The 19,982-nt window shown below is 39.8% G+C and overlaps 1 protein-coding gene and 1 long non-coding RNA gene across 2 annotated transcripts; one reads left to right on the top strand and one right to left on the bottom strand.

Annotated features, from left to right (window-relative positions):
• The first annotated feature begins 8,578 nt into the window (after positions 1-8,578).
• LOC110485114 (prokineticin receptor 2-like) lies at positions 8,579-13,122 on the top strand. Its single transcript, XM_021556189.2, has 2 exons — positions 8,579-9,036; positions 12,432-13,122. The coding sequence occupies exons 1-2, from the start codon at positions 8,579-8,581 to the stop codon at positions 13,120-13,122; spliced, it is 1,149 nt and encodes a 382-aa protein (XP_021411864.1).
• A 4,437-nt stretch (positions 13,123-17,559) lies between these two features.
• On the bottom strand, positions 17,560-19,300 carry LOC118938548. Its single transcript, XR_005035760.1, has 2 exons — positions 18,665-19,300; positions 17,560-17,599 (listed from the first exon to the last, which is right to left on the bottom strand). It is a non-coding gene; the product is annotated as an uncharacterized LOC118938548 (long non-coding RNA).
• Between the last annotated feature and the right edge of the window lie 682 nt (positions 19,301-19,982).

Here is a 19,982-nt window from a genome sequence, read left to right as displayed (position 1 = left end):
TGTTTTTACATAACGACACAGGGCGAGACCCAGATGCAGACATGGGAGGCAGATTGTTAGAGTCTCTGATATTTATTAAACAACAAGGGGCAGGCAAGAGGCTGGTCGAGAACAGGCAAAGGATTCATTAACCAGGTCAGAGTTCCAAACGGTACAGGGAGGCAGGCAGGCTCAAGGTCAGGGCAGGCTGAATGGTCAGGCAGGCGGGCTCAGAGTCAGGGCAGGCAAAAGGTCAAAACCAGGAGGACTAGAAAAACAGAGACAAGGAGAAAGCAGGAGCACGGAAAAACACGCTGGTTGATTTGACAAGACAAACGTGCAACAGACAAACAGAGAACACAGGAATAAATACCCTGGGAATAATGGGGAAAACGGGTGACACTTGGAGGTGGGTGGAGACAATCACAAAGACAGGTGAAACAGATCAGGGCGTGACATTTTAGATATATCCTCTGAAAATAGGCACCTGAAAAGATTCTGGGAATGAGCATGCGCAAATTCAATATGTACCCTTTGTTTCCTCTTTATTGCATTTAACAGTCACAAGTAAAATTCTTGGGTGGCGAGTTCATACAATTCCAATTCTGGAAGGTTAAAACCACCCTCAGACTTAGGAAGATTTAAAAATGTAATTTTTATTCTATGAGTTTTATTTGCCCATAAAGTCTTATGGCCAAGTATACCGTTTTATAGAACATCTTCGGTGGGGTAATTGGTATTTTAGGAACCATGCTATTCTGAAGAGGTTTATTGTACCTGTAAGATTTATGGGAAGATTGTTCCATTTAATTAGATCTGCTTTCATATTGTTGAGTCATGTGATAAAGTTATCTTTATACCGTATGGCAATTCCCACAAGTTCTGGGGTAAATTTGACTAATGGTTTATGTTAAGTTTTGTGAAATATTTTTAGTGTTAGTGTATAGGTCTATTGCGGAAATCTTTGAATTCTAGGACTTTATTTCCTCAAAATCTGTTTGTGTAAATGATTTAATCTCAGTTGGTACACTCCACATTTGTCACGACTTCCACCGACGGTGGCTCCTCTCCCTGTTCTGGCGGTGCTCGGCGTTCGTCGTCGCCGGCCTACTAACTGCCACCGATGCGTTTTTCCTTTTCGTTTGTGTCTGTGTGTTCTTGTTATCACCTGTGTCTGATTAGTTAATTTCGGTGGGTTTATTAACCTCCGCTGCCTGCTAGTCTTTGTGCGGGATTATTTTGCTGTGTTAGCTCTGTTAGGGGTGCGTGGTTGCGCCACAGGTTTAAAAAATATATATATATTCCTCACAGTCGTTGTACTGTTGGTACTCTATTAAGAGTAGAGGTTTCTCCTCATTGTGTTTCGTGATTTTCCCCGCCTGTTGTTGGTGGGTTGGGATTTCTAATAAACGACTGTGCCAACTGGAATTCCTTGCTCTCCTGACTCCTGCACCTACCTCTTCTTAGGAGGCACCTAACAACATTAGCGTTCCAAAATACTTTCACAGATGTAATACGCTGACTGCGCAAGCGGTAGGATTTCCGGTTTCTAAGTTTCCTGAATAAAATATCCACTTTTCAGTACATTCAGACCACATAATAGGGCAATAATATGTGATTATACAGATATACTAAATACGATATTTCACACTGGTCATCTGCATGATTTAAATCTCACATTAATTTGCATGAGACAAAGTCCACTTGATCAAAAGTTATTGCTCTAGTATCCTGTGGTGCCACTGATGCCAATGACAGCTGTAGTGCCACCAACTGGTCTTTATATTCACAAAGCTTCTAAAGGACATATACATAAGTTTTACATACCAAATGTCATGGCCCCATGTCCATTGGTTAAGTTCTTATAGCCCTAGTGTGATATAGAACATCTTCAGTGGGGTTATTGGTTTTGGTATTAGGGGCATATTAGGGGTATCATTTGGTATGAACAAAGCAGTTCTTCCTCTGAACAAAGCAGTTCTGCCCCTGAAAAAAGCAGTTCTTCCTCTGCCCCTGAACAAAGCATTTCTCCCTCTGAACAAAGCAGTTCTGCCCCTGAACAGAGCAGTTCTGCCCCTGAACAAAGCCGTTCTGCCATGGACCAACGCAGTGGTTTAACCCACTGTTCCTCAGCCGTCATTATAAATAAGAATTTGTTCTTAACTGACTTGCCTAGTTTAAAAAAATGTGGTCTATATACCAAATCTGGAGTCAATCTGACTCATGGTTCATAAGAAGGTCATTCGTAAAGTATTTTTAGCATTAGCATATGTGCATCTATAGGTAAAGTGCGGCCATATTTGAATGCAGCAACTATTTAAAGACGACTGCAATAAGTCTAAATACAAAATCTGGAGTGAATCCTGCATATGGTTCATGAGGAGAAGATGATTGCAGATGATTTTGAGCATCAGCGTTACACATGCAAAGAATTAGTTAATAGTTTCCTTGTTTTTTGAGATATCATTACCAAATCCAGTCTGGTTCCGTTTAGGGACATCCATAATAGCGATGCCAAGTTTCAAGTTGATAGGCCACTGTTTAGTGGATTTACAATGGTTTAAATTGATACCTAAAATCCGATTTTATATTTGTCATTGACTTCGCAACTTTGACCAATCCCTTAGCTCTTCTAAAGGTTAAGCCATGTACCATTGGTCATGTGGTTCATTTTGATTGCATGTCTTTTTTGCATGTTTTAGTATATTAGCGAATGTACTAATATGCATCTACTGGTAGTGTGGCAATCTTTGAATTTGTCAATGTTATTTTCTCAAACTCTTTATGGACTATTGTGATGAGTCCAAATACCAACTTTGGAGTGAATCTGACTTTTAGTCCATGAGCAGATTTTATGTGATTATTTTAAGCTTTTTAACGTTAGTCAAAAAAGGTTATTGTATAGTTTCCTTATCTCTTAAGATGTCAATACCAAACGTTACAATTTTCATCATGGTAATGTTTTTGATTGCCCTAAAATGTTTGAAATTGATAGGCCATTGTGGAGTAGATTTACAAAGGATTTAAATGGACAAGAAAAATCGGATTTTCTTATTTATCAATAACTCAGCCATCTCTTAACCAATCCCTTAACTTTTTTTTAAGTTAAAGAGATGTGCCATGGGCCTACAAGTTATTTGGAATTATGGTCCATGAGACATTTTTCAAAGTTTTTCCAAAATGTCCAAGATGGAAAAAAATATATCCTGATGGACCTTATGTGTCCTTGATCCAAATTTGTTCAGCATGAGGAAAGATATGTATACAACATTTGAAGTCTACGTCAAACGGGGCAATGGATATAAGGGGGATTAGAAATTATGCAAACAATTAAATATTAAAGCTGATTCAAATCATCAAAGCTTGATGAAAAGATGATGACTTGAATCAGCTGTGTAGCGCTAGGGCAAAAGGACCAGGATGAAGAAAAAAAAACATGGATTTAAATGACCGAAAACGTCTGTAAATATCAGTGGGCCTTTAATGTACTACTACACTCTTGCCTTCTCTCTGAAGTAAATGTTATGGTGGGTTTACACAGCTGTTCACAATAGAAGTGAGTGCGGTGGATGATTGTTGTTTATGCAGAAATGTATTTTTGTATCAAGGTACCCACAGGCCATCTGCAATATGAAGCGTATGTCTGTTGTTACTTCTCACCACAAGCTCCAGACACACACACACACACAAACCAGCAGGCTCCAGACTCCGTAGGGTAAGAATTGAATACCTTTGTGTGTGTGTGTGTGTGTGTGTGTGTGTGTGTGTGTGTGTGTGTGTGTGTGTGTGTGTGTGTGTGTGTGTGTGTGTGTGTGTGTGTGTGTGTGTGTGTGTGTGTGTGTGTGTGTGTGTGCATGTGTGTTGTTTGTGTGTGTGTGTGTGTGTAGCAGAGGTATTCAACTCTTACCCTACGGAGTCTGGAGCTTGCTGGTTTTCGGTTCTACCTGGTTGCTGCACACACCTGGTGTTCCACGTCTAAAAGCAGTCCCCGATTTGAAGGTAACAATGAAAAAATGCAGTAGAACTGGCTTCAAGGTCAAGAATTGAGTTTGAGAGGTATATACAGTGAGCTCCAAAAGTATTGAGACAGTGACAAATGTTTTGTTGTTTTAGCTCTGTATTCCAATACTTTGGATTTGATATGACACCATGACTATGAGTGCAGACTGTCAGCTTTAATTTGAGGGTATTTTCACCTATATCGGGTGAGCCATTTAGAAATTAAAGCACTTTTTGTACATAGTACTGGGACAAAAGTACTGGGACAAATTCACTTATACTGTATGTGTATTAAAGCAGTCAAACGTTTAGTATTTGGACCCAAAGTCTTAGCACACAATGATTACATCATGCTTGTGACTCTACAAACTTATTGGATGCATTTCCTGTTTGTTTTGCTTGTGTTTCAGATTATTTTGTGCCCAATATAAAATAATGGTAAATAATGTATCGTGTTATTGTGGAGTCACTTTTATTGTAAATAAGAATAATATATGTTTCTAAACACTTCTACAGAGAGAGAGAGAGGGAGAGAGAGAGAGAGAGAGAGCAGTAAATGTACTTTTCACCACCCTCCTTTATCGTTCTCTGACCTAGCAGAGAGAAAAAGAGGAGAGAGAGAGAAGGGAAAGAGAGCAATAGTCTTCTTTTCACCACCAGCTCCCCCCATCCTCCCTACACACCCCCCTCCTTCCCCCATTGTACCATGGCCTTGAACCTCTCTGAATGAGACCACTTCAGAGAGAACACATCCCTTGTGCTTTGGATCCATCTATTTGTCTTAAGGCTACGTGCACTTAAATTAGGCTGGATGTCATTTATAAATATAAACACATGTAAGGTGTTGGTCCCGTGTTTCTTGACCCGAAATAAAAGATCCCAGAAATGTTTACAGCCCTTTTAGTGAGCATTTCTCTTTTGCCAAGATAATCCATCCACCTGACAGGTGTGGCATTTCATGAAGCTGTTGGTCCCATGATTAAACAGCATGATCTTTACCCAGGTGCACCTTGTGCTGGGGACAATAAAAGGCCACTCTTAAATGTGCAGTTTTGTCACACAACACAATGCCACAGATGTCTCAAGTTTTGAGGGAGTGTGCAATTGGCATGCTGACTGCAGGAATGTCCACCAGAGCTGTTGCCAGAAAATTGAATATTAATTTCACTACCATAAGCCGCCTCCAACATCGTTTAAGAGAATTTGGCAGTATGTCCAACCGGACTCACAACCACAGACCCCGTGTAACCCCATGGTGGCGGTGAAGTTATGGTATGGGCAGGGATAAGCTACGGACAACAAACACAATTGCATTTATTGATGGCAATTTAAATGCACAGAGATACCATGACGAGATCCTGAGGCCCATTGTTACAGTCATCCGCCGGCCATCACCTCATGTTTCAGCATGATCACGCACGACCCCATGTCGCAAGGATCTGTGCATAATTCCTGGCAGCTAAAAATGTCCCAATTGTTCCATGGCCTGGATACTCACCAGAAATGTCACCATAGAGCATGTTTCAGATGATCTGGATCGACGTGTACGACAGCGTGCATGAGGCAAATTGTGGTCACACCAGATACAACTGGATCCACACCCATACCTTTTTTTTTAAAGGTATCTGTGACTAACAGATGCACATCTGTATTCACAGTCATGTGAAATGCATTGACTAGGGCCTAATGACTTTATTTCAATTGACAGATTTCCTTGCATGAACTGTAACTCCGTAAAATCTTTGAAATTGTTGCATGTTATGTTTATATTTTTGTTCATTGCCCATGAAGGATGTGATTTATTTCCATGCAGAACATTCCGTCCATTTGTCCAGATGACACTAACCATGGTTGTTTGTATAGACTGTTCTACTGCCACAAGCGCAATTCAAATACCAGGGGAACCACTCATCTGGCTGTATTCACTTACAGATAGAAGTATCACTAGTGTGAACACATCAAGTAGGTTAATTAATAAACATATGGTTGAAGACAGTTCCTGTTCAACTGTAGCCTGCTCTATTGCCATATACTATGTCCAAGGTCATAATACACACACACAAAAAAATTGTATTTTGTAGTTATTTGAAAGCGCTTTCTAGATGAGTAAATGCCATTTAATACAATTATATAATGGGTGATTTAGCAAATACGTGTGTCTCAGGGTTAGAATCTTAAGATAAAATGTTAATTTATTTTTTATTTTTTATTGTACAGCCATTAAGTACAGACTAAAATAAACCTTAACCTTTGTTTTTCAGCTTTCAATATGTTTCTAAAATGTAATTTTCTAAAGCATTTCATGTCTGGATTTCAACTGTTTTGCACCGTTTTTGTCCTGTCTCACACACATACTTTTGACATTCTTCTATGTATTACACGTGTAAAAGTCTTGATAATTACAACATATTTAACGGACCAGTTAAAAAGAAAAAGTATAATAAAAGGAAACTATATACATATTAGATGTGCATAAGCCATTTGATACTTTAAAAAAAAATACAAAACACAATCCTTTCTAAGTATTGTGTTATTACCACCAAGACAAGCAAATTACAAGAAAATAACCTTTTTTCAAAAGTTTGTGTACTTGGTTACCATGGATATGAATAGTGACAGTGAAATGGGTGTCATGGAGGGGAATTCCAATTTTGATGCCAGGAAATTAAAAGGTAAAAAAATAAAGGTAAATATTACTTAAGATAATATTTGTTATTGTATGTCATTAGCAAATTGGCTATAATTACATCAAATTATGTTAGATTTTAGAAATGATGTTTTAATTATGATTATTTGGATAACATTGTATACTAGCTGTTCAACTGGAGTTAGTATGCTAGAATCCCTGCTATTTATGACCAAATACTGTAAAAAATGTCATTCCCACCGCACCTCATTACCAGCACATAAAGAACTGTAATGGTAAGGACAGAATGTGGTGGTAATGACAAAATGTATTAGCTCATACAGTTTTACTTACCTTAAGACCTGAAAAGACACAAATTACATATATGATCATGGTTAAGTTGAAATTGAACACTTATTTGCTAAGACATGCATGTTGTATTATGTTAGGATGATTGAGTGATTTTGATGTTTAATTATGTGCCTTACTATGGTTATTACTGATTAAAATGATTTATTTACATTTGTTCTATAAGGTGCCCCCTAAATCAACCACATTATATGTGGATCGAATTAGTGGATTCGGCTATTTCTGCCAAACCCGTTTATTGAAAGGTGTATAAAATCGGCAAACAGCCATGCAATCTCTATAAACACACATTGGCAGTAGAATGAACCATACTGGAGAGCTCAGTGACTTTCAACGTGGCACCGTCATAGGATGCCACCTTTCCAACAAGTCAGTTGGTCAAATGTCTGCCCTGCTAGACCTGCCCAGGTCAACTATAAGTGCTGTTATTGTGAAGTGAAAACGTCTAGGGGTGCAACTCAATAATTGGACGGTGTTGCTAATGTTTTGTACACTCAGTGCACGGTGGTTGGAGAGTGGAGTTGACACTGGTGCGCGCACTGACTGAATAGCATGGCATTGCCACTAGAGGCCGAAAGGAGGGTTACAATCTACAACAACAGAGATGATACCCAACCGCCGATTCCAACTTGAGCCCATTCTCCTAGCAGGAATGGAAAGAGCGCATCCGCGCTGCCTCAGTGTTATTTTTTTCATAGAATACGCGGTGCTTTAAAATGAAAAGAAAAGTCACTTCTGGCTGGAGTTTTGGTGAGTGTGATAGAATATTTCTCTGGTCTCAACTATTTTAGCACTTTCACAGTTTTGTTGACTCTCAAAGTTTGAACATATCAATTGAACGGATCAAATATGCTACTTTATGTAAATAAAAAAACGTATTTTTATTAATTTAGTCTGCAAATATTTTCCCCCGTATTCAGATCGATTATGATGAAATAAATACGGAAACGCAACTGGTAACCTAATTTAGATACCTTGGATTTGGGATCACTCTAAAACATTTTGATTCCGTCTGACACAAGGAACACAGCATAGGTCTCTCTACCTCATGCTTTAAAACTCAAGCAAATTCAGGAACAAACGATTGTGTGGTCTTTAAAATGTCAGTCCATTCAAATGTGGTTTCCTCAACATCTGAGAAATGTTATGTTGCACATCATCATGTTCTCTCTCCCAACATATTTATTATATCACTGATGTTAAAATACTGTGCCACCTAAAATGTTGTGCCACTATGTCATTGTAAGATCTCTATGCTAAACCTTCTACACACATTCAAAGGGGGGCAGTGAATGGAAGCAGTATTACAATCCAGGCATCATTTTCTTCCTACTTTTTTACTGCAAAGTTAGAAAAAGTAATTATGTGTAAATTATGGATGTAGTTATAATTTTAGCATATAGGACATATCTCCTGGGAAACATAAATTGCCCTAAAGGTTTAGTTGGTGTTTATAATTGAATTGTTGTAGTTTTACTGGCATTTTCCCTTGTGTAGGCAGGCTAGAATGCAAACCAATTGAATTTCACTTTTTTTTTATTAAACCAAAATAACATCGTTGTGATTTGCCTTGCAGTTAACCTTGGTTGAATATGTTAATCCAACATGGGTGAATGTCACAATAACAGCAGCTTCTCCGTGACGCAAGACCTGCCGGAGAATTGTCCTGACTCTTTCAATTCCAGCGCATACGATCTGGACTATGGAGTTCCACGGGAGGAGATCCCCGATACAACGCAGGGATGTGCTTTTTTTGTGGCTACCATTATCATAGCCATGGTCCTGGTCTGTATCATATTAGTCTGTGGCATTGGCAACTGTCTGTTCATTGCCTCTCTGGCGCGCTACAAAAAACTCCGGAACCTCACCAATCTCCTCATTGCTAACTTGGCCGTGTCGGATATTCTGGTGGCTGTAGTGTGCTGTCCGTTTCTGTTGGATTACTATGTGGTGAAGCAGCTGTCATGGGACCATGGGCTTGTCCTGTGCGCCTCAATCAACTATTTACGCACGGTGTCCCTGTATGTGTCCACCAACGCGCTGTTGGCAATCGCAGTGGACAGGTGGGTGAGGCGTTTGCAGGTTCATCCCTCTCCGACACAGAACATAGCAAACAGTTTATCCATATTCACACAACAGAAAATTAATCCCACTATTACCATTCTGTCAACTAAATCTTCATCGGATTTTTTTGTTGTTGTCAATTTCAAGACCATATCTCCTCCTTGTTGTGAACTTTTTATAGTTCTCATAAAACCTAAACCTGTAGAGCTATAACATGTAATAATAGCAACATACAGTATATATGCACTTTGAGCATATGGAAATATATAAATGCAATCAATTATTATTATTATTATTATTATTAATATCAACATATCCTATATTGTAACCCTGAATAGTTACAAAGTCAACCCACACACATGTTCAGTGCTCTCATATCCTCAGGCCAGCAGCAGTGTGCATCTTCAACCGTGGGGGTGTGACAGGAGGATATTTGCCATGTTTATGCTCCCTCATAAGCCTCTCTATGTGTGTATGCGTGATGTGTGCATTGCAATGAGAGTCCTATTTTTTTTTTAGGTGGTTGTAAACAGTTTACGTAAAAATACATGCATGCAACATCAAATCTTATATGTCACATGCTTTGTAAACAACAGGTGTAGACAAACAGTGAAATGGCCACTTTTCCCCGGGCACCGAAGACATGGTTGTCGTTTAAGGCAGCCCCCCCGCACCTCTCTGATTCAGAGGGGTTGGGTTAAATGCGGAAGACACATTTCAGTTGAAGGCATTCAGTTGTACTACTGACTAGGTATCCCCCTTTCCCTTACTTATGGGCACTTCCAAGCAATGCAGAGAGATGGAAAAAAAGAGAAATAATAGAAAAGTAAAATATGTAATAATAAAAGCAATAATACACAATGAGTAACGATAACATGGCTATATGGGTACCAGTACCGAGTCGATGTGCAGGGGTACGAGGTGATTGAGGTAGATTAAGTGCATTCGGGAAGTCTTCAGACCCCTTGACTTTTTCCACATTTTGTTATTTCACTTTTATTTAACCATGTAGGCAAGTTTGCGACCTGGCCAAGATAAAGCAAAGCAGTTTCGCACATACAACAACACAGAGTTACACATGGAGTAAAACAAACATACAGTCAATAATACAGTAGGAAAATAAGTCTATATACAATGTGAGCAAATGAGGTGAGAAAAGGGAGGTAAAGGCAAAAAAAGGCCATGGTGGCAAAGTAAATACAATATAGCATGTAAAAAACTGGAATGGTAGATTTGCAGTGGAAGAATGTGCAAAGCAGAGAAAGAAATAATGGGGTGCAAAGGAACAAAATAAATAAATACAGTAGGGGGGAGGTAGTTGTTTGGGCTAAATTATAGATGGGCTATGTACAGGTGCAGAAATCTGGGAGCTGCTCTGACAGCTGGTGCTTAAAGCTAGTGAGGGAGATAAGTGTTTCCAGTTACAGAGATTTTTGTAGTTCGTTCCAGTCATTGGCAGCAGAGAACTGGAAGGAGGGGGCCAAAGGAAGAATTGGTTTTGGGGGTGACCAGAGAGATATACCTGGATGGTGCCAGGTTTCCTCCAGACGTGACGTGTGGCATTTAGGCCAAAGAGTTCAATCTTGGTTTCATCAGACCAGAGAATCTTGTTTCTCATGGTCTGAAAGTCTTTAGGCCTGATTGGTGGATTGCTGCAGAGATGGTTGTCCTTCTGGAAGGTTCTCCTAACTCCACGGAGGAACTCTGGAGCTCTGTCAGAGTGACCATCGGGTTCTTGGTCACCTCCCTGACCAAGGCCCTTCTCCCCTGATTGCTCAGTTTGACCGGGCAGCCAGCTCTAGAAAGAGTCTTGGTGGTTCAAAACCTCTTCCAATTAAGAATGATGGAGGCCACTGTGTTCTTGAGGACCTTCAATGCTGCAAACATTTTTCAGTACCCTTCCCTAGATCTGTGCCTCGACACAATCCTGTCTCGGACATCATGGCTTGGTTTTTGCTCTGACATGCACTGTCAGCTGTGGGACCTTACTGATACATGTGTGTGCCTTTCCAAATCATGACGTGTGTGCCTTTCCAAATTTGAATTTACAACAGGTGGACTCCAATCAAGTTGTAGAAACATCTCAAGGATGATCAATGGAAACAGGATGCACCTGAGCTCAATTTCAAGTCTCACAGTAAAGGGTCTGAAAACATATGTAAATAGGTTATTTCTGGTTTAAAAAAAACATCTTTAATACATTAGCAAACATTTCTAAAAACTTGTTTTCGCTTTGTCATTATGGGGTATTGTTTGTAGATTACTGAGGGAAACAATTGATTTAATCCATTTTAGAATAACAAAATGTGGAAAAAGGGAAGGGGTCTGAATCCTTTCCTCATGCACTGTATGTACATAGAACTAGGAATAAGGTGACAGATAATGAACGGAGTCAAAAAGGTTAGTGCAAGAAAGGGTCAACGCAGATAGGTTTGCTAGCTATTTGGTTAACTATTTAACTATTTAGCAGTCTTCTGGCTTGGGGGAAGAAGCTGTTCTGGGTCCTGTTACTGCTCACGATACATGCCAGCAAACATAGGCTGAAAACCTTTGAACATGAGTGTGACAGTTAATCTGCTTTCATCACATCAATTTACTTATTTTCATTTCACTCCAAACTAGACCAAAAGCCAGTTGAAACAACGCTTTCAAAGTGCCATCATGCTGTTAAGTGCCCTCCAAAATAATCAAGTCAAAATAATCATGACCAAAAAAAGGTTCCGAACTTAACCTAGATAAGAAAATCACCTTACTGTCATCACAGAAAGCACATTTCATGCATTAATAGGAATATACATCTTTATCCAGGGTAACTAAGATATGATATAACAAAGTATTTGTTCAATAACAATGACAGATAGCCATGTTCTGTGGTAACATAACATTCCCTGTGAAGTAAGAGCAATTGAGCAACACCAATGGGTTGCCCACCAAAAATCCATCACCTGCTTTTAGTTAGTCCTATCACACTGCCCTTTTAGGATCATATGGGAGGAAGTTACTTGGACAAGGCTACATGCTCCCATAAGTCATTGCTGACATGCCCAACTATGTAAAAAATAGCCATTTATGAAGATGGATAATCTCCCGTCATCTCAAAATGCTAAAGCATTTCCAAATTCCCCATTATTGCTATGTGCAGAGTTTGCTAGGAAGCCAAGAGGCGGTAAGCTCCATAATATAACTTCAGGTTCCGGATATGAATCATTTACCCTAGTCAACAGTCCCAACAATTAAGTTCTTCTACATTGTGACAGATCCAAGATCGTCCTAGAACTTCCAAGATCATTCAATAACCTCAGAGAGATCACTTGGTCTTTCCAACTCCCTGGCATATAAAGCTTGACATAAAACTGGTTTCTTTGCATTGTCTGTCTTTTCCTTGTGTTCCCAGGTACATGGCCATCGTCCACCCTATGAAGCCTCGCATGAAGTACCAGACGGCCTACAGCCTGATCCTGGGCGTGTGGATCGTACCCATCGTCATCTCCATCCCCTCTGCCTACTTTGCTTCTGAGATCACATACCCGCGCATCTCCAGTCAGAGCCACAAGACCTTCTGCGCCCAGATCTGGCCAGTGGACCACCAGCTTTACTACCGCTTCTACTTCCTCTTCATCTTCGCCCTGGAGTTCGCCGGGCCCGTGGCCATCATGGCCGTGTGTTACGCAAGGATTTTGCGGGAGTTGTGGTTCAAGAGCGTGCCTGGCTTCCAGACAGAGCAGATCCGGAAGCGGCTGCACAGACGGCGGAGGATGGTGGTGGTGCTGATTCTGGTGTTGGCCGCCTACGTGCTCTGCTGGGCACCGTACTACGGCTTCACACTGGTACGGGACTTCCACCCTACCCTGATCTCCAGGGACAGGAACTCCCTGGTGGCCTTCTACATTATCGAGTGCGTCGCCATGAGCAACGGGATCATCAACACGCTGTGTTTCGTGAGCGTCCGCAACACTGCCAAGTGCATGCGGACAGTGACCAGGCTGCGCTGGAAGTCTGTCAAATGTGCAACGGGAAAGACGGTGGAGGAGCACACCTCGTCTTTACGCGTGACAGAGGATGTTGAGTGCACACGCCTGAGATAGAGGCCTGATCCTGAGATGATCGTCTCTATTGAAAGGTAGAACCAGCAGTAGACCAAGTGAATTCTGGGATGTTGCACACTTTTCCCATTTTTTTAAAGATCCAAAATGGTGAGATATAAGATTGAGTCAAGGGAACGGTTTGGCGTTGGACAAGAGATCCAGACTGCTGACAGAGTAAAGGCAAAAAAATCGAACAGCGATTTTTTGGGACCAAATATTGCGATTGCAATTTGGCTTGCGATAAACAGTAGATCAAAACAACTTGGTGAATTATATAAATCAAATAAAATGATTTATATTAAGAAGCAAAGTGGAAAGCAGCATTGTTCTTGTTTGGAACAATGCATTGACTGCATTTGACCTAACAGAACAGCATGCAACCTTAGAGTGAATCTCACAGCGAGGAGGAAAAACGGCACTGTTCGAGTGACAGGGGGCAGGGGGAATAATTTTGAAGTGAATTATATTAATTGTGCAGCCCTAAAACAGAGTGACAATGTCCTGCCAAGTTCATACTGGCACAATGCCTCTCATCGTCACTGCTATCATACCATGGAGGCCATTTTGAAAAAACTTGAAAGTTTAATGGAATTAGAACTTCTTCACAATGTGGAATTACTCACGAGGGCATTTGACTTTGAAAGGATTTTGCCTGTATTTATTCAAGAGGCTTGATTTGATGTAATCCTGGAGGTTACTAAACAAACAGGTTATTACAAGTCTCTATGTCTTACAGTAAATAATTGATCAGTTTATAGTGTTTTATAATACACATTTGTATATGAAATATACATCCTTTTTAAAAATAATAATAAGAGTGCTCTCTATTCTTATTTTCAAAATAAATAATTCAACCGAAACTAGCACACTTATCGAATCAAAGAATCTAAGATAAATCTATTGTGGCGTGGGGATAGCTAGACAATTAAGAGTTAGGATAGATCCAGATGGATCAATTCATTAAGAGATGCTTTCTCGTTTGAGCTTCTTCTTTTTTTTTTTTTTTACCATACATACTCTCAAAACACATGACTGAATAACATTCCATTCACAAATCCAGACACATTACTTTACCTTGACATTTTCTAACATGCCATTCCCCACCAGCACCTACACGACAGTGCTCTTAAGAGCAAGTAATCATGAGACCAAGTGGAGAATACAGTGTAGTGGTGCACCATTAACAAATAGCATAAACCCATAATTAAAGTATCAGTCTACCAAGCCAGGTACCAAATTTGCGCAACACCAAGTAAGCATTTCACTGTAAAGTCTGCACTCGTTGTATTCGGTGCATGTGACAAATTCAATTTGATATGACCATGGCTATCGGAGGGGGTCACACTGTAAAGCCTAGCATGTGATAGGAGTGAGATTGGGGGGGGGGGGGGGGAATAACCACGGAATAACCACTCCAAGTTGGTGCTGGTCCCGGATCAGCTTCAAAAGCATGGGAGGATATTATGGTGACGTCGTCGCTGCTTCTCTCGCTATCAATTCACCTGTTTTAATCTGTAATGTCAAATAAATGGCTCCAAGAAATTCCCTAATGATAATCTGTTCAAGTAGAGGGTGAAATTTTTAAAAAAAAGGTGATTTGAAGTCTTGAAACAAGCAGGTTCATATTGGCGTTGAAATTCCTCAGGCTACTTTTGAGTTCTCACTGCTACCTTTTGGGATCTCAACGATGACGATAACTATAATCCATTAGGTTTAATCAAAACTACATTTTAGGAGTAAATCAATTACGGAAAGCTTGTCGCTTTTGTTGCCTGCCAGTTTTTCATTCTCTTTTACAAAATTGCTGTTAAATGCTCTTACATTTGTAATAGGATGTTTTTTTGTTTGTTGCCTTGCTTGTTATGCTACGAGACCAACAGTTAGCTTGTACTTGTTATGAGACATGCGCTTGGCATTTGCAGTAATTCAAGTCAGAACCCTTACCACTTCTAGGCTCGAATTAGTCATAGAAGTCCAACAACCTGTCTCCACAGTATGTATGTTTTTCCAGCAGGTTCCAGAAAATGTGAAAAGAGAACATGCCATGAAGGATAATTTCATTATTTTCCTATTATATTTTTTACAATGTATGGAGCTGTGTTGACCTGTTTTTGTTACGCTGTCCACAAAAGAGGGTGAAAAGAGGGAGATGTTATTAAAACCGCTACCCGGATGAAAAACACGAGGCCGCCAGGCTGTGTTTTTGTTTATGAATGCATGTGGATCAGATCACAAAATGAGTGGTCAAACTGGACGACAAAATAAATATAAATTTGCTCACAAAATAAAAAAAAAAACATGTATAATTAAACACTATTACACTCTGGGTTCTCATGATCCCAGAGGTGATCATGTAATTGGATCCATGAATAAGGAAGTGAATGTGTCAGGTTTAGAATGCTTTACAGTGACCAAGTGAGGGATCATCATTCAGCATACAACAAAGATGTTCAAACTCATGTACAACTGCATTCCCATCTTGTGTATTTTTACAAATCTTTCTACATTGAGACAGACAATGAATATTGTTCTATAAAAGCATATGTACTGTAGAAAAAACATGACACTGGCATTGATCATACAAATCATGACAAACTACTGTCAATTAAAACACATAACTACTGGTATGATACATTATTTATAATGCCTTCAGAAAGTATTCACATCCCTTGGACTTCTCCCACATTTTGTTGTGTTACAGCGTGAATTTAAAATGGATTAAAGAACTACATTTTGTGTCACTGATCTACACACAATACCCCAGAATGTCAAAGTGGGTTTTTAAGAATGTTTTACAAATGAAAACAAAAATGGCTGGAATGGCTTGAGGCAATAAGTATTCAACCCCTTTGTGATGACAAGCGTAAATAAGTTCAGGAGTAAACATTTGCTTAGCAAATCACATAAGTTGCATGGACTCACTGTCTGCAATAGTGGTTAGCATGATTTTTGAATGACTAGCCCGTCTCACACATATAATCATCTGTAACGTCCCTCAGTTGAGTTGTGAAATTCAAGCATATATTCAACCACAAAGACCAGGGAGGTTTCTCAATTCCTCACAAAGAAGGTCACCGATTGGTAAATGAGTAAAAAAAAAAAAAAAAAAAGCAGATGCTGAATATTGAGCATGGTGAAGTTACTCATTAGGTTTTGGATGGTATCAATACACCCAGTCACTACAGAGACACATGCGTCCTTCCTAAGTCAGTTGCTGGAGAGGAAGGAAACCACTCAGGGATTTCATCATGAGGCCATTAAAACAGTATAGTTACTCGATAATCCTAACCTAAATGACGAGGAAACCTGTAGAGAATATAAAACGTGCATCCTGTTTGCAAAAATAAATTAAAGTAATACTGTGAATAATGTGGCAAAGAAAAACAACTTTTGTCCTGAATACAAAGTGTTATGTTTGGGGCAAATTCATCACATCACCGAGTACCACTCTTCGTATTTTCAAGCATGGTGGTGGCTGCATCACGTTATGGATATGCTTATTGTCTGCAGGAACTAGGGAGCTTTTCAGGATAAAAATAAAGAGAATAGAGCTAAGCACAGGCAAAAACCTAGAGGAAAACCTGGTTCAGTCTGCTTTCCAACAGACAATGATCAACAACCAACTTGACAGAGCTTGAATAATTTTTAAAAGAATAATGGGCAAATTTTCCACAATACTGGTGTGCAAAGCTCTTAGAGACTTACCCAAAACATTTACTGATTATTTTCCTTAATAAATACTAAATCTAGCATTTTTCTTTGAAATTACAAAACATTTTGTGTAGATAGTTGACCAAAAATTGACAATTTAATTGCACTTTATAGCAACAAAATGTGAAAAAAATCAAGGGGTGTGAAAACTTTCTGAAGGGACTGATCAATTATTTTTAAAGGAATATATATATATATTTTACTGCTTTTTACTGCTTGTCCATACTATTCAAACAAACCAATAATCAAGAATTCCTACACCTCAAAAATGCTAGTGATGAATTACTACCCAAGAAAGTATTACACATAAATTTAATTACTTAAAAAAAAAAAAGTAAAGCCAGCAATATGACATCAAGATATGACATCAAGTCAAGAATCCCATTATTGATTCTTCCCAACTGATGGGGTAAATTGCTGACTATTTTCCCAGCACAGGGAGACTAATATTATTTGAGATTCTAGACCTGCTGGATTCCAAGTGTGTTTGAAGAGGAAAAAAGGTATACCCAAACACGCTTCAACCCTGCTTAAATAGCATGCTTAGTTTAAAAACAGGTAAGGGGAGATTAGTCCAGTTTAGGCCAGTAGTTCAGATTTGTGAAGGCCTTGGCTTCTTTCTTGAGTCTTTTGAGGTTCTCCTTGCCACTGTCGTCTGAGTCAGGTGGCTCATAGTCTTCACTTACGTCCTCGCTCTCATCATTGATGAAGCGGTCATTGTCCCCAAACTCATCATCATCGTTGTTGTATGATACCGGCTTTATCGCTGCAGAAGGGATTGTATAGAAATGAATGACCATTTATAGTATTATTAACGTGCTGTATAATTACATTGATGCTAGCACAAGACATTGGTTGTGTCTTTATCAATATTATATGGTACGTTACACAAAAACAGCACAGCATTTTATTACATTCACTCATAACAGGATTCAAATAGGTATCATTCAATTCAGCATTGAAAAAAGGGGCAAGTTTAAGTTTGTTCCACCTGAGCGAGTCCGACCACAAGTCTTCTTCTAATGCATTTTAAGGGGAAAGTAAATCCAAAAGTAACTAATGGATTGCATTTAGAAAGTAGCCTACCCAACCTGTGACCTACGCTCCGGGATGAAGTTTCCCTATGTAATGATCTAGAACAGGGGTGGGGGGTTTGATGGCCCGCAGGAGGTTTGGTGGTGGTGGTGGGGGGGGGCATTATACATATAAATTCTAATGGAAACAGATTTTGACAAACAAATTGTTTAAAAAAAAAAATCTGTGCAAGATCAGCGTCTAGGGGCAACTTCATCCTACTCCAGGTTTCTGGTAATGGCAGCTATGTTCAATATCATGACTATGAGTCTGTAAGCTGAGAGGCAATACAAATTGAGTTTACACACCTCCCTTACAGGAAGTCAATGTTACCCAATGAGCTTAAAGATCCTGCTGACGTCACATCCGAGAAACGGAGGGCAATTGGTTTAATCGTTTTTGCTTCTTTAAACTCTGGAGGGGAATGTGGATTATACGTTTGTACAGTGTATTCACTAGTGCTACAGTGGATGGATATGCATACACATGGCTGTCTGACTAAATCTGGAAAGATAAAAACAAACTGAATTCAATAGCCCAGATAAGATTGTTGGGCATCTGCACAATAGACATATTTATAGCATTGCTTCAGATCAAAGGTTTCTCTTATATCTCTGCTCTGCATACCAGTTGGATTCATTGGATGTGCGGCTGATTATTTTCTGCATTGAAAGGAACCAAAAATGGAACCTAAGAAACAATTGAGGGGCGGTGAGAGGTTAGCATGTCTTTTTCTCTCAGATATAAATTAACATACCTTCTTGGTGTGTTTGTATTCCTTCCAGTTTGTATTCCTTTCCTGAAAAGAAAACATGGAAAATTGCTTGATTTACTACAAAGGGCTACTAGTATTGCCAAATGCCAATGAGACTAAAATGTCAGCCTCTCCTGTTGCTCAAGCACTTTGGTTGCCGATGTCAACTGCTCAAGGTTAAAATGGAGGCCAACAAATTGAGTCCACTCAGACACTCTCCTGTCATCTGAGTCCTGATTACTGCCTTACTGTTTTATTTAACCTTCCTGTATCCAGAAAGTTCCATTGAGGTCATAATACCTCTTACAGGGGAGAACTGGCTATAATAATAGGTTATATTCTCTTTTCCTGTTGAAATTGTAGGAGCTATTAGGCTACTTTTTTCTGATGTTTGCCATTACTGACAATAAATGGTCTTGAGACATGATTACCAATCCCTTATATCCTGTGGTGTGCATCCTACCTGTAGCAGTCTGTGCCATACGGACACTCAGGTTGGTCCACGTCCTCCTCTTCCTTCACGTCTTTCGCGGAATCGTCCTCGTAGTCGCTGTCTCCGTGGTGACTGGGTTCTTGGAAGTGGACTGGGTTTTTCCTTTGATAGAAATAACAATAACAAATGTTTCCTCCGACAAATTGGTGCGGCTGGCTTCCGGGTTGGATGCGCGCTGTGTTAAGAAGCAGTGCGGCTTGGTTGGGTTGTGTTACGGAGGACGCATGGTTCTCGACCTTCGTCTCTCCCGAGCCCGTACGGGAGTTGTAGCGATTAAATAAGATAGTAACTACTAACAATTGGATACCACGAAATTGGGGAGAAAAAGAGGGGTACATTTAAAAATAATAATAGTTTAACTAGGGTCAAACGTTTCAAGTAGCCTTCCACAAGCTTCCCACTATAAGTTGGGTGAATTTTGGCCCATTCCTCCTGACAGAGCTGGTGTAACTGAGTGAGGCCTCCTTGCTCGCACACGCTTTTTCAGTTCTGCCCACACATTTTCTATAGGATTGAGGTCAGGGCTTTGTGATGGCCACTCCAATACCTTGACTTTGTTGTCCTTAAGCCATTTTGCCACAACTTTGGAAGTATGCTTGTGGTCATTGTCCATTGTCCATTTGCGACCCAGCTTTAACTTCTTGACTGATGTCTTGAGATGTTGCTTCAATATATCCACATCATTTTCCTCCCTCATGATGCCATCTATTTTGTACCAGTCCGTCCTGCACCAGTCCGTCCTGCAGCAAAGCACCCCACAACATGATGCGGCCACCCCCAGTGCTTCACGGTTGGGATGGTGTTCTTCGGCTTGCAAGCCTCCTCCTT

The sequence above is a fragment of the Oncorhynchus mykiss genome, chromosome 13 (genome assembly GCF_013265735.2).
Source record: "Oncorhynchus mykiss isolate Arlee chromosome 13, USDA_OmykA_1.1, whole genome shotgun sequence".
NCBI lineage: Eukaryota > Metazoa > Chordata > Actinopteri > Salmoniformes > Salmonidae > Oncorhynchus > Oncorhynchus mykiss.
The sequence above is the reverse complement of the archived record's forward strand: the minus strand, read 5'-3'. Positions and strand labels throughout refer to the sequence as shown.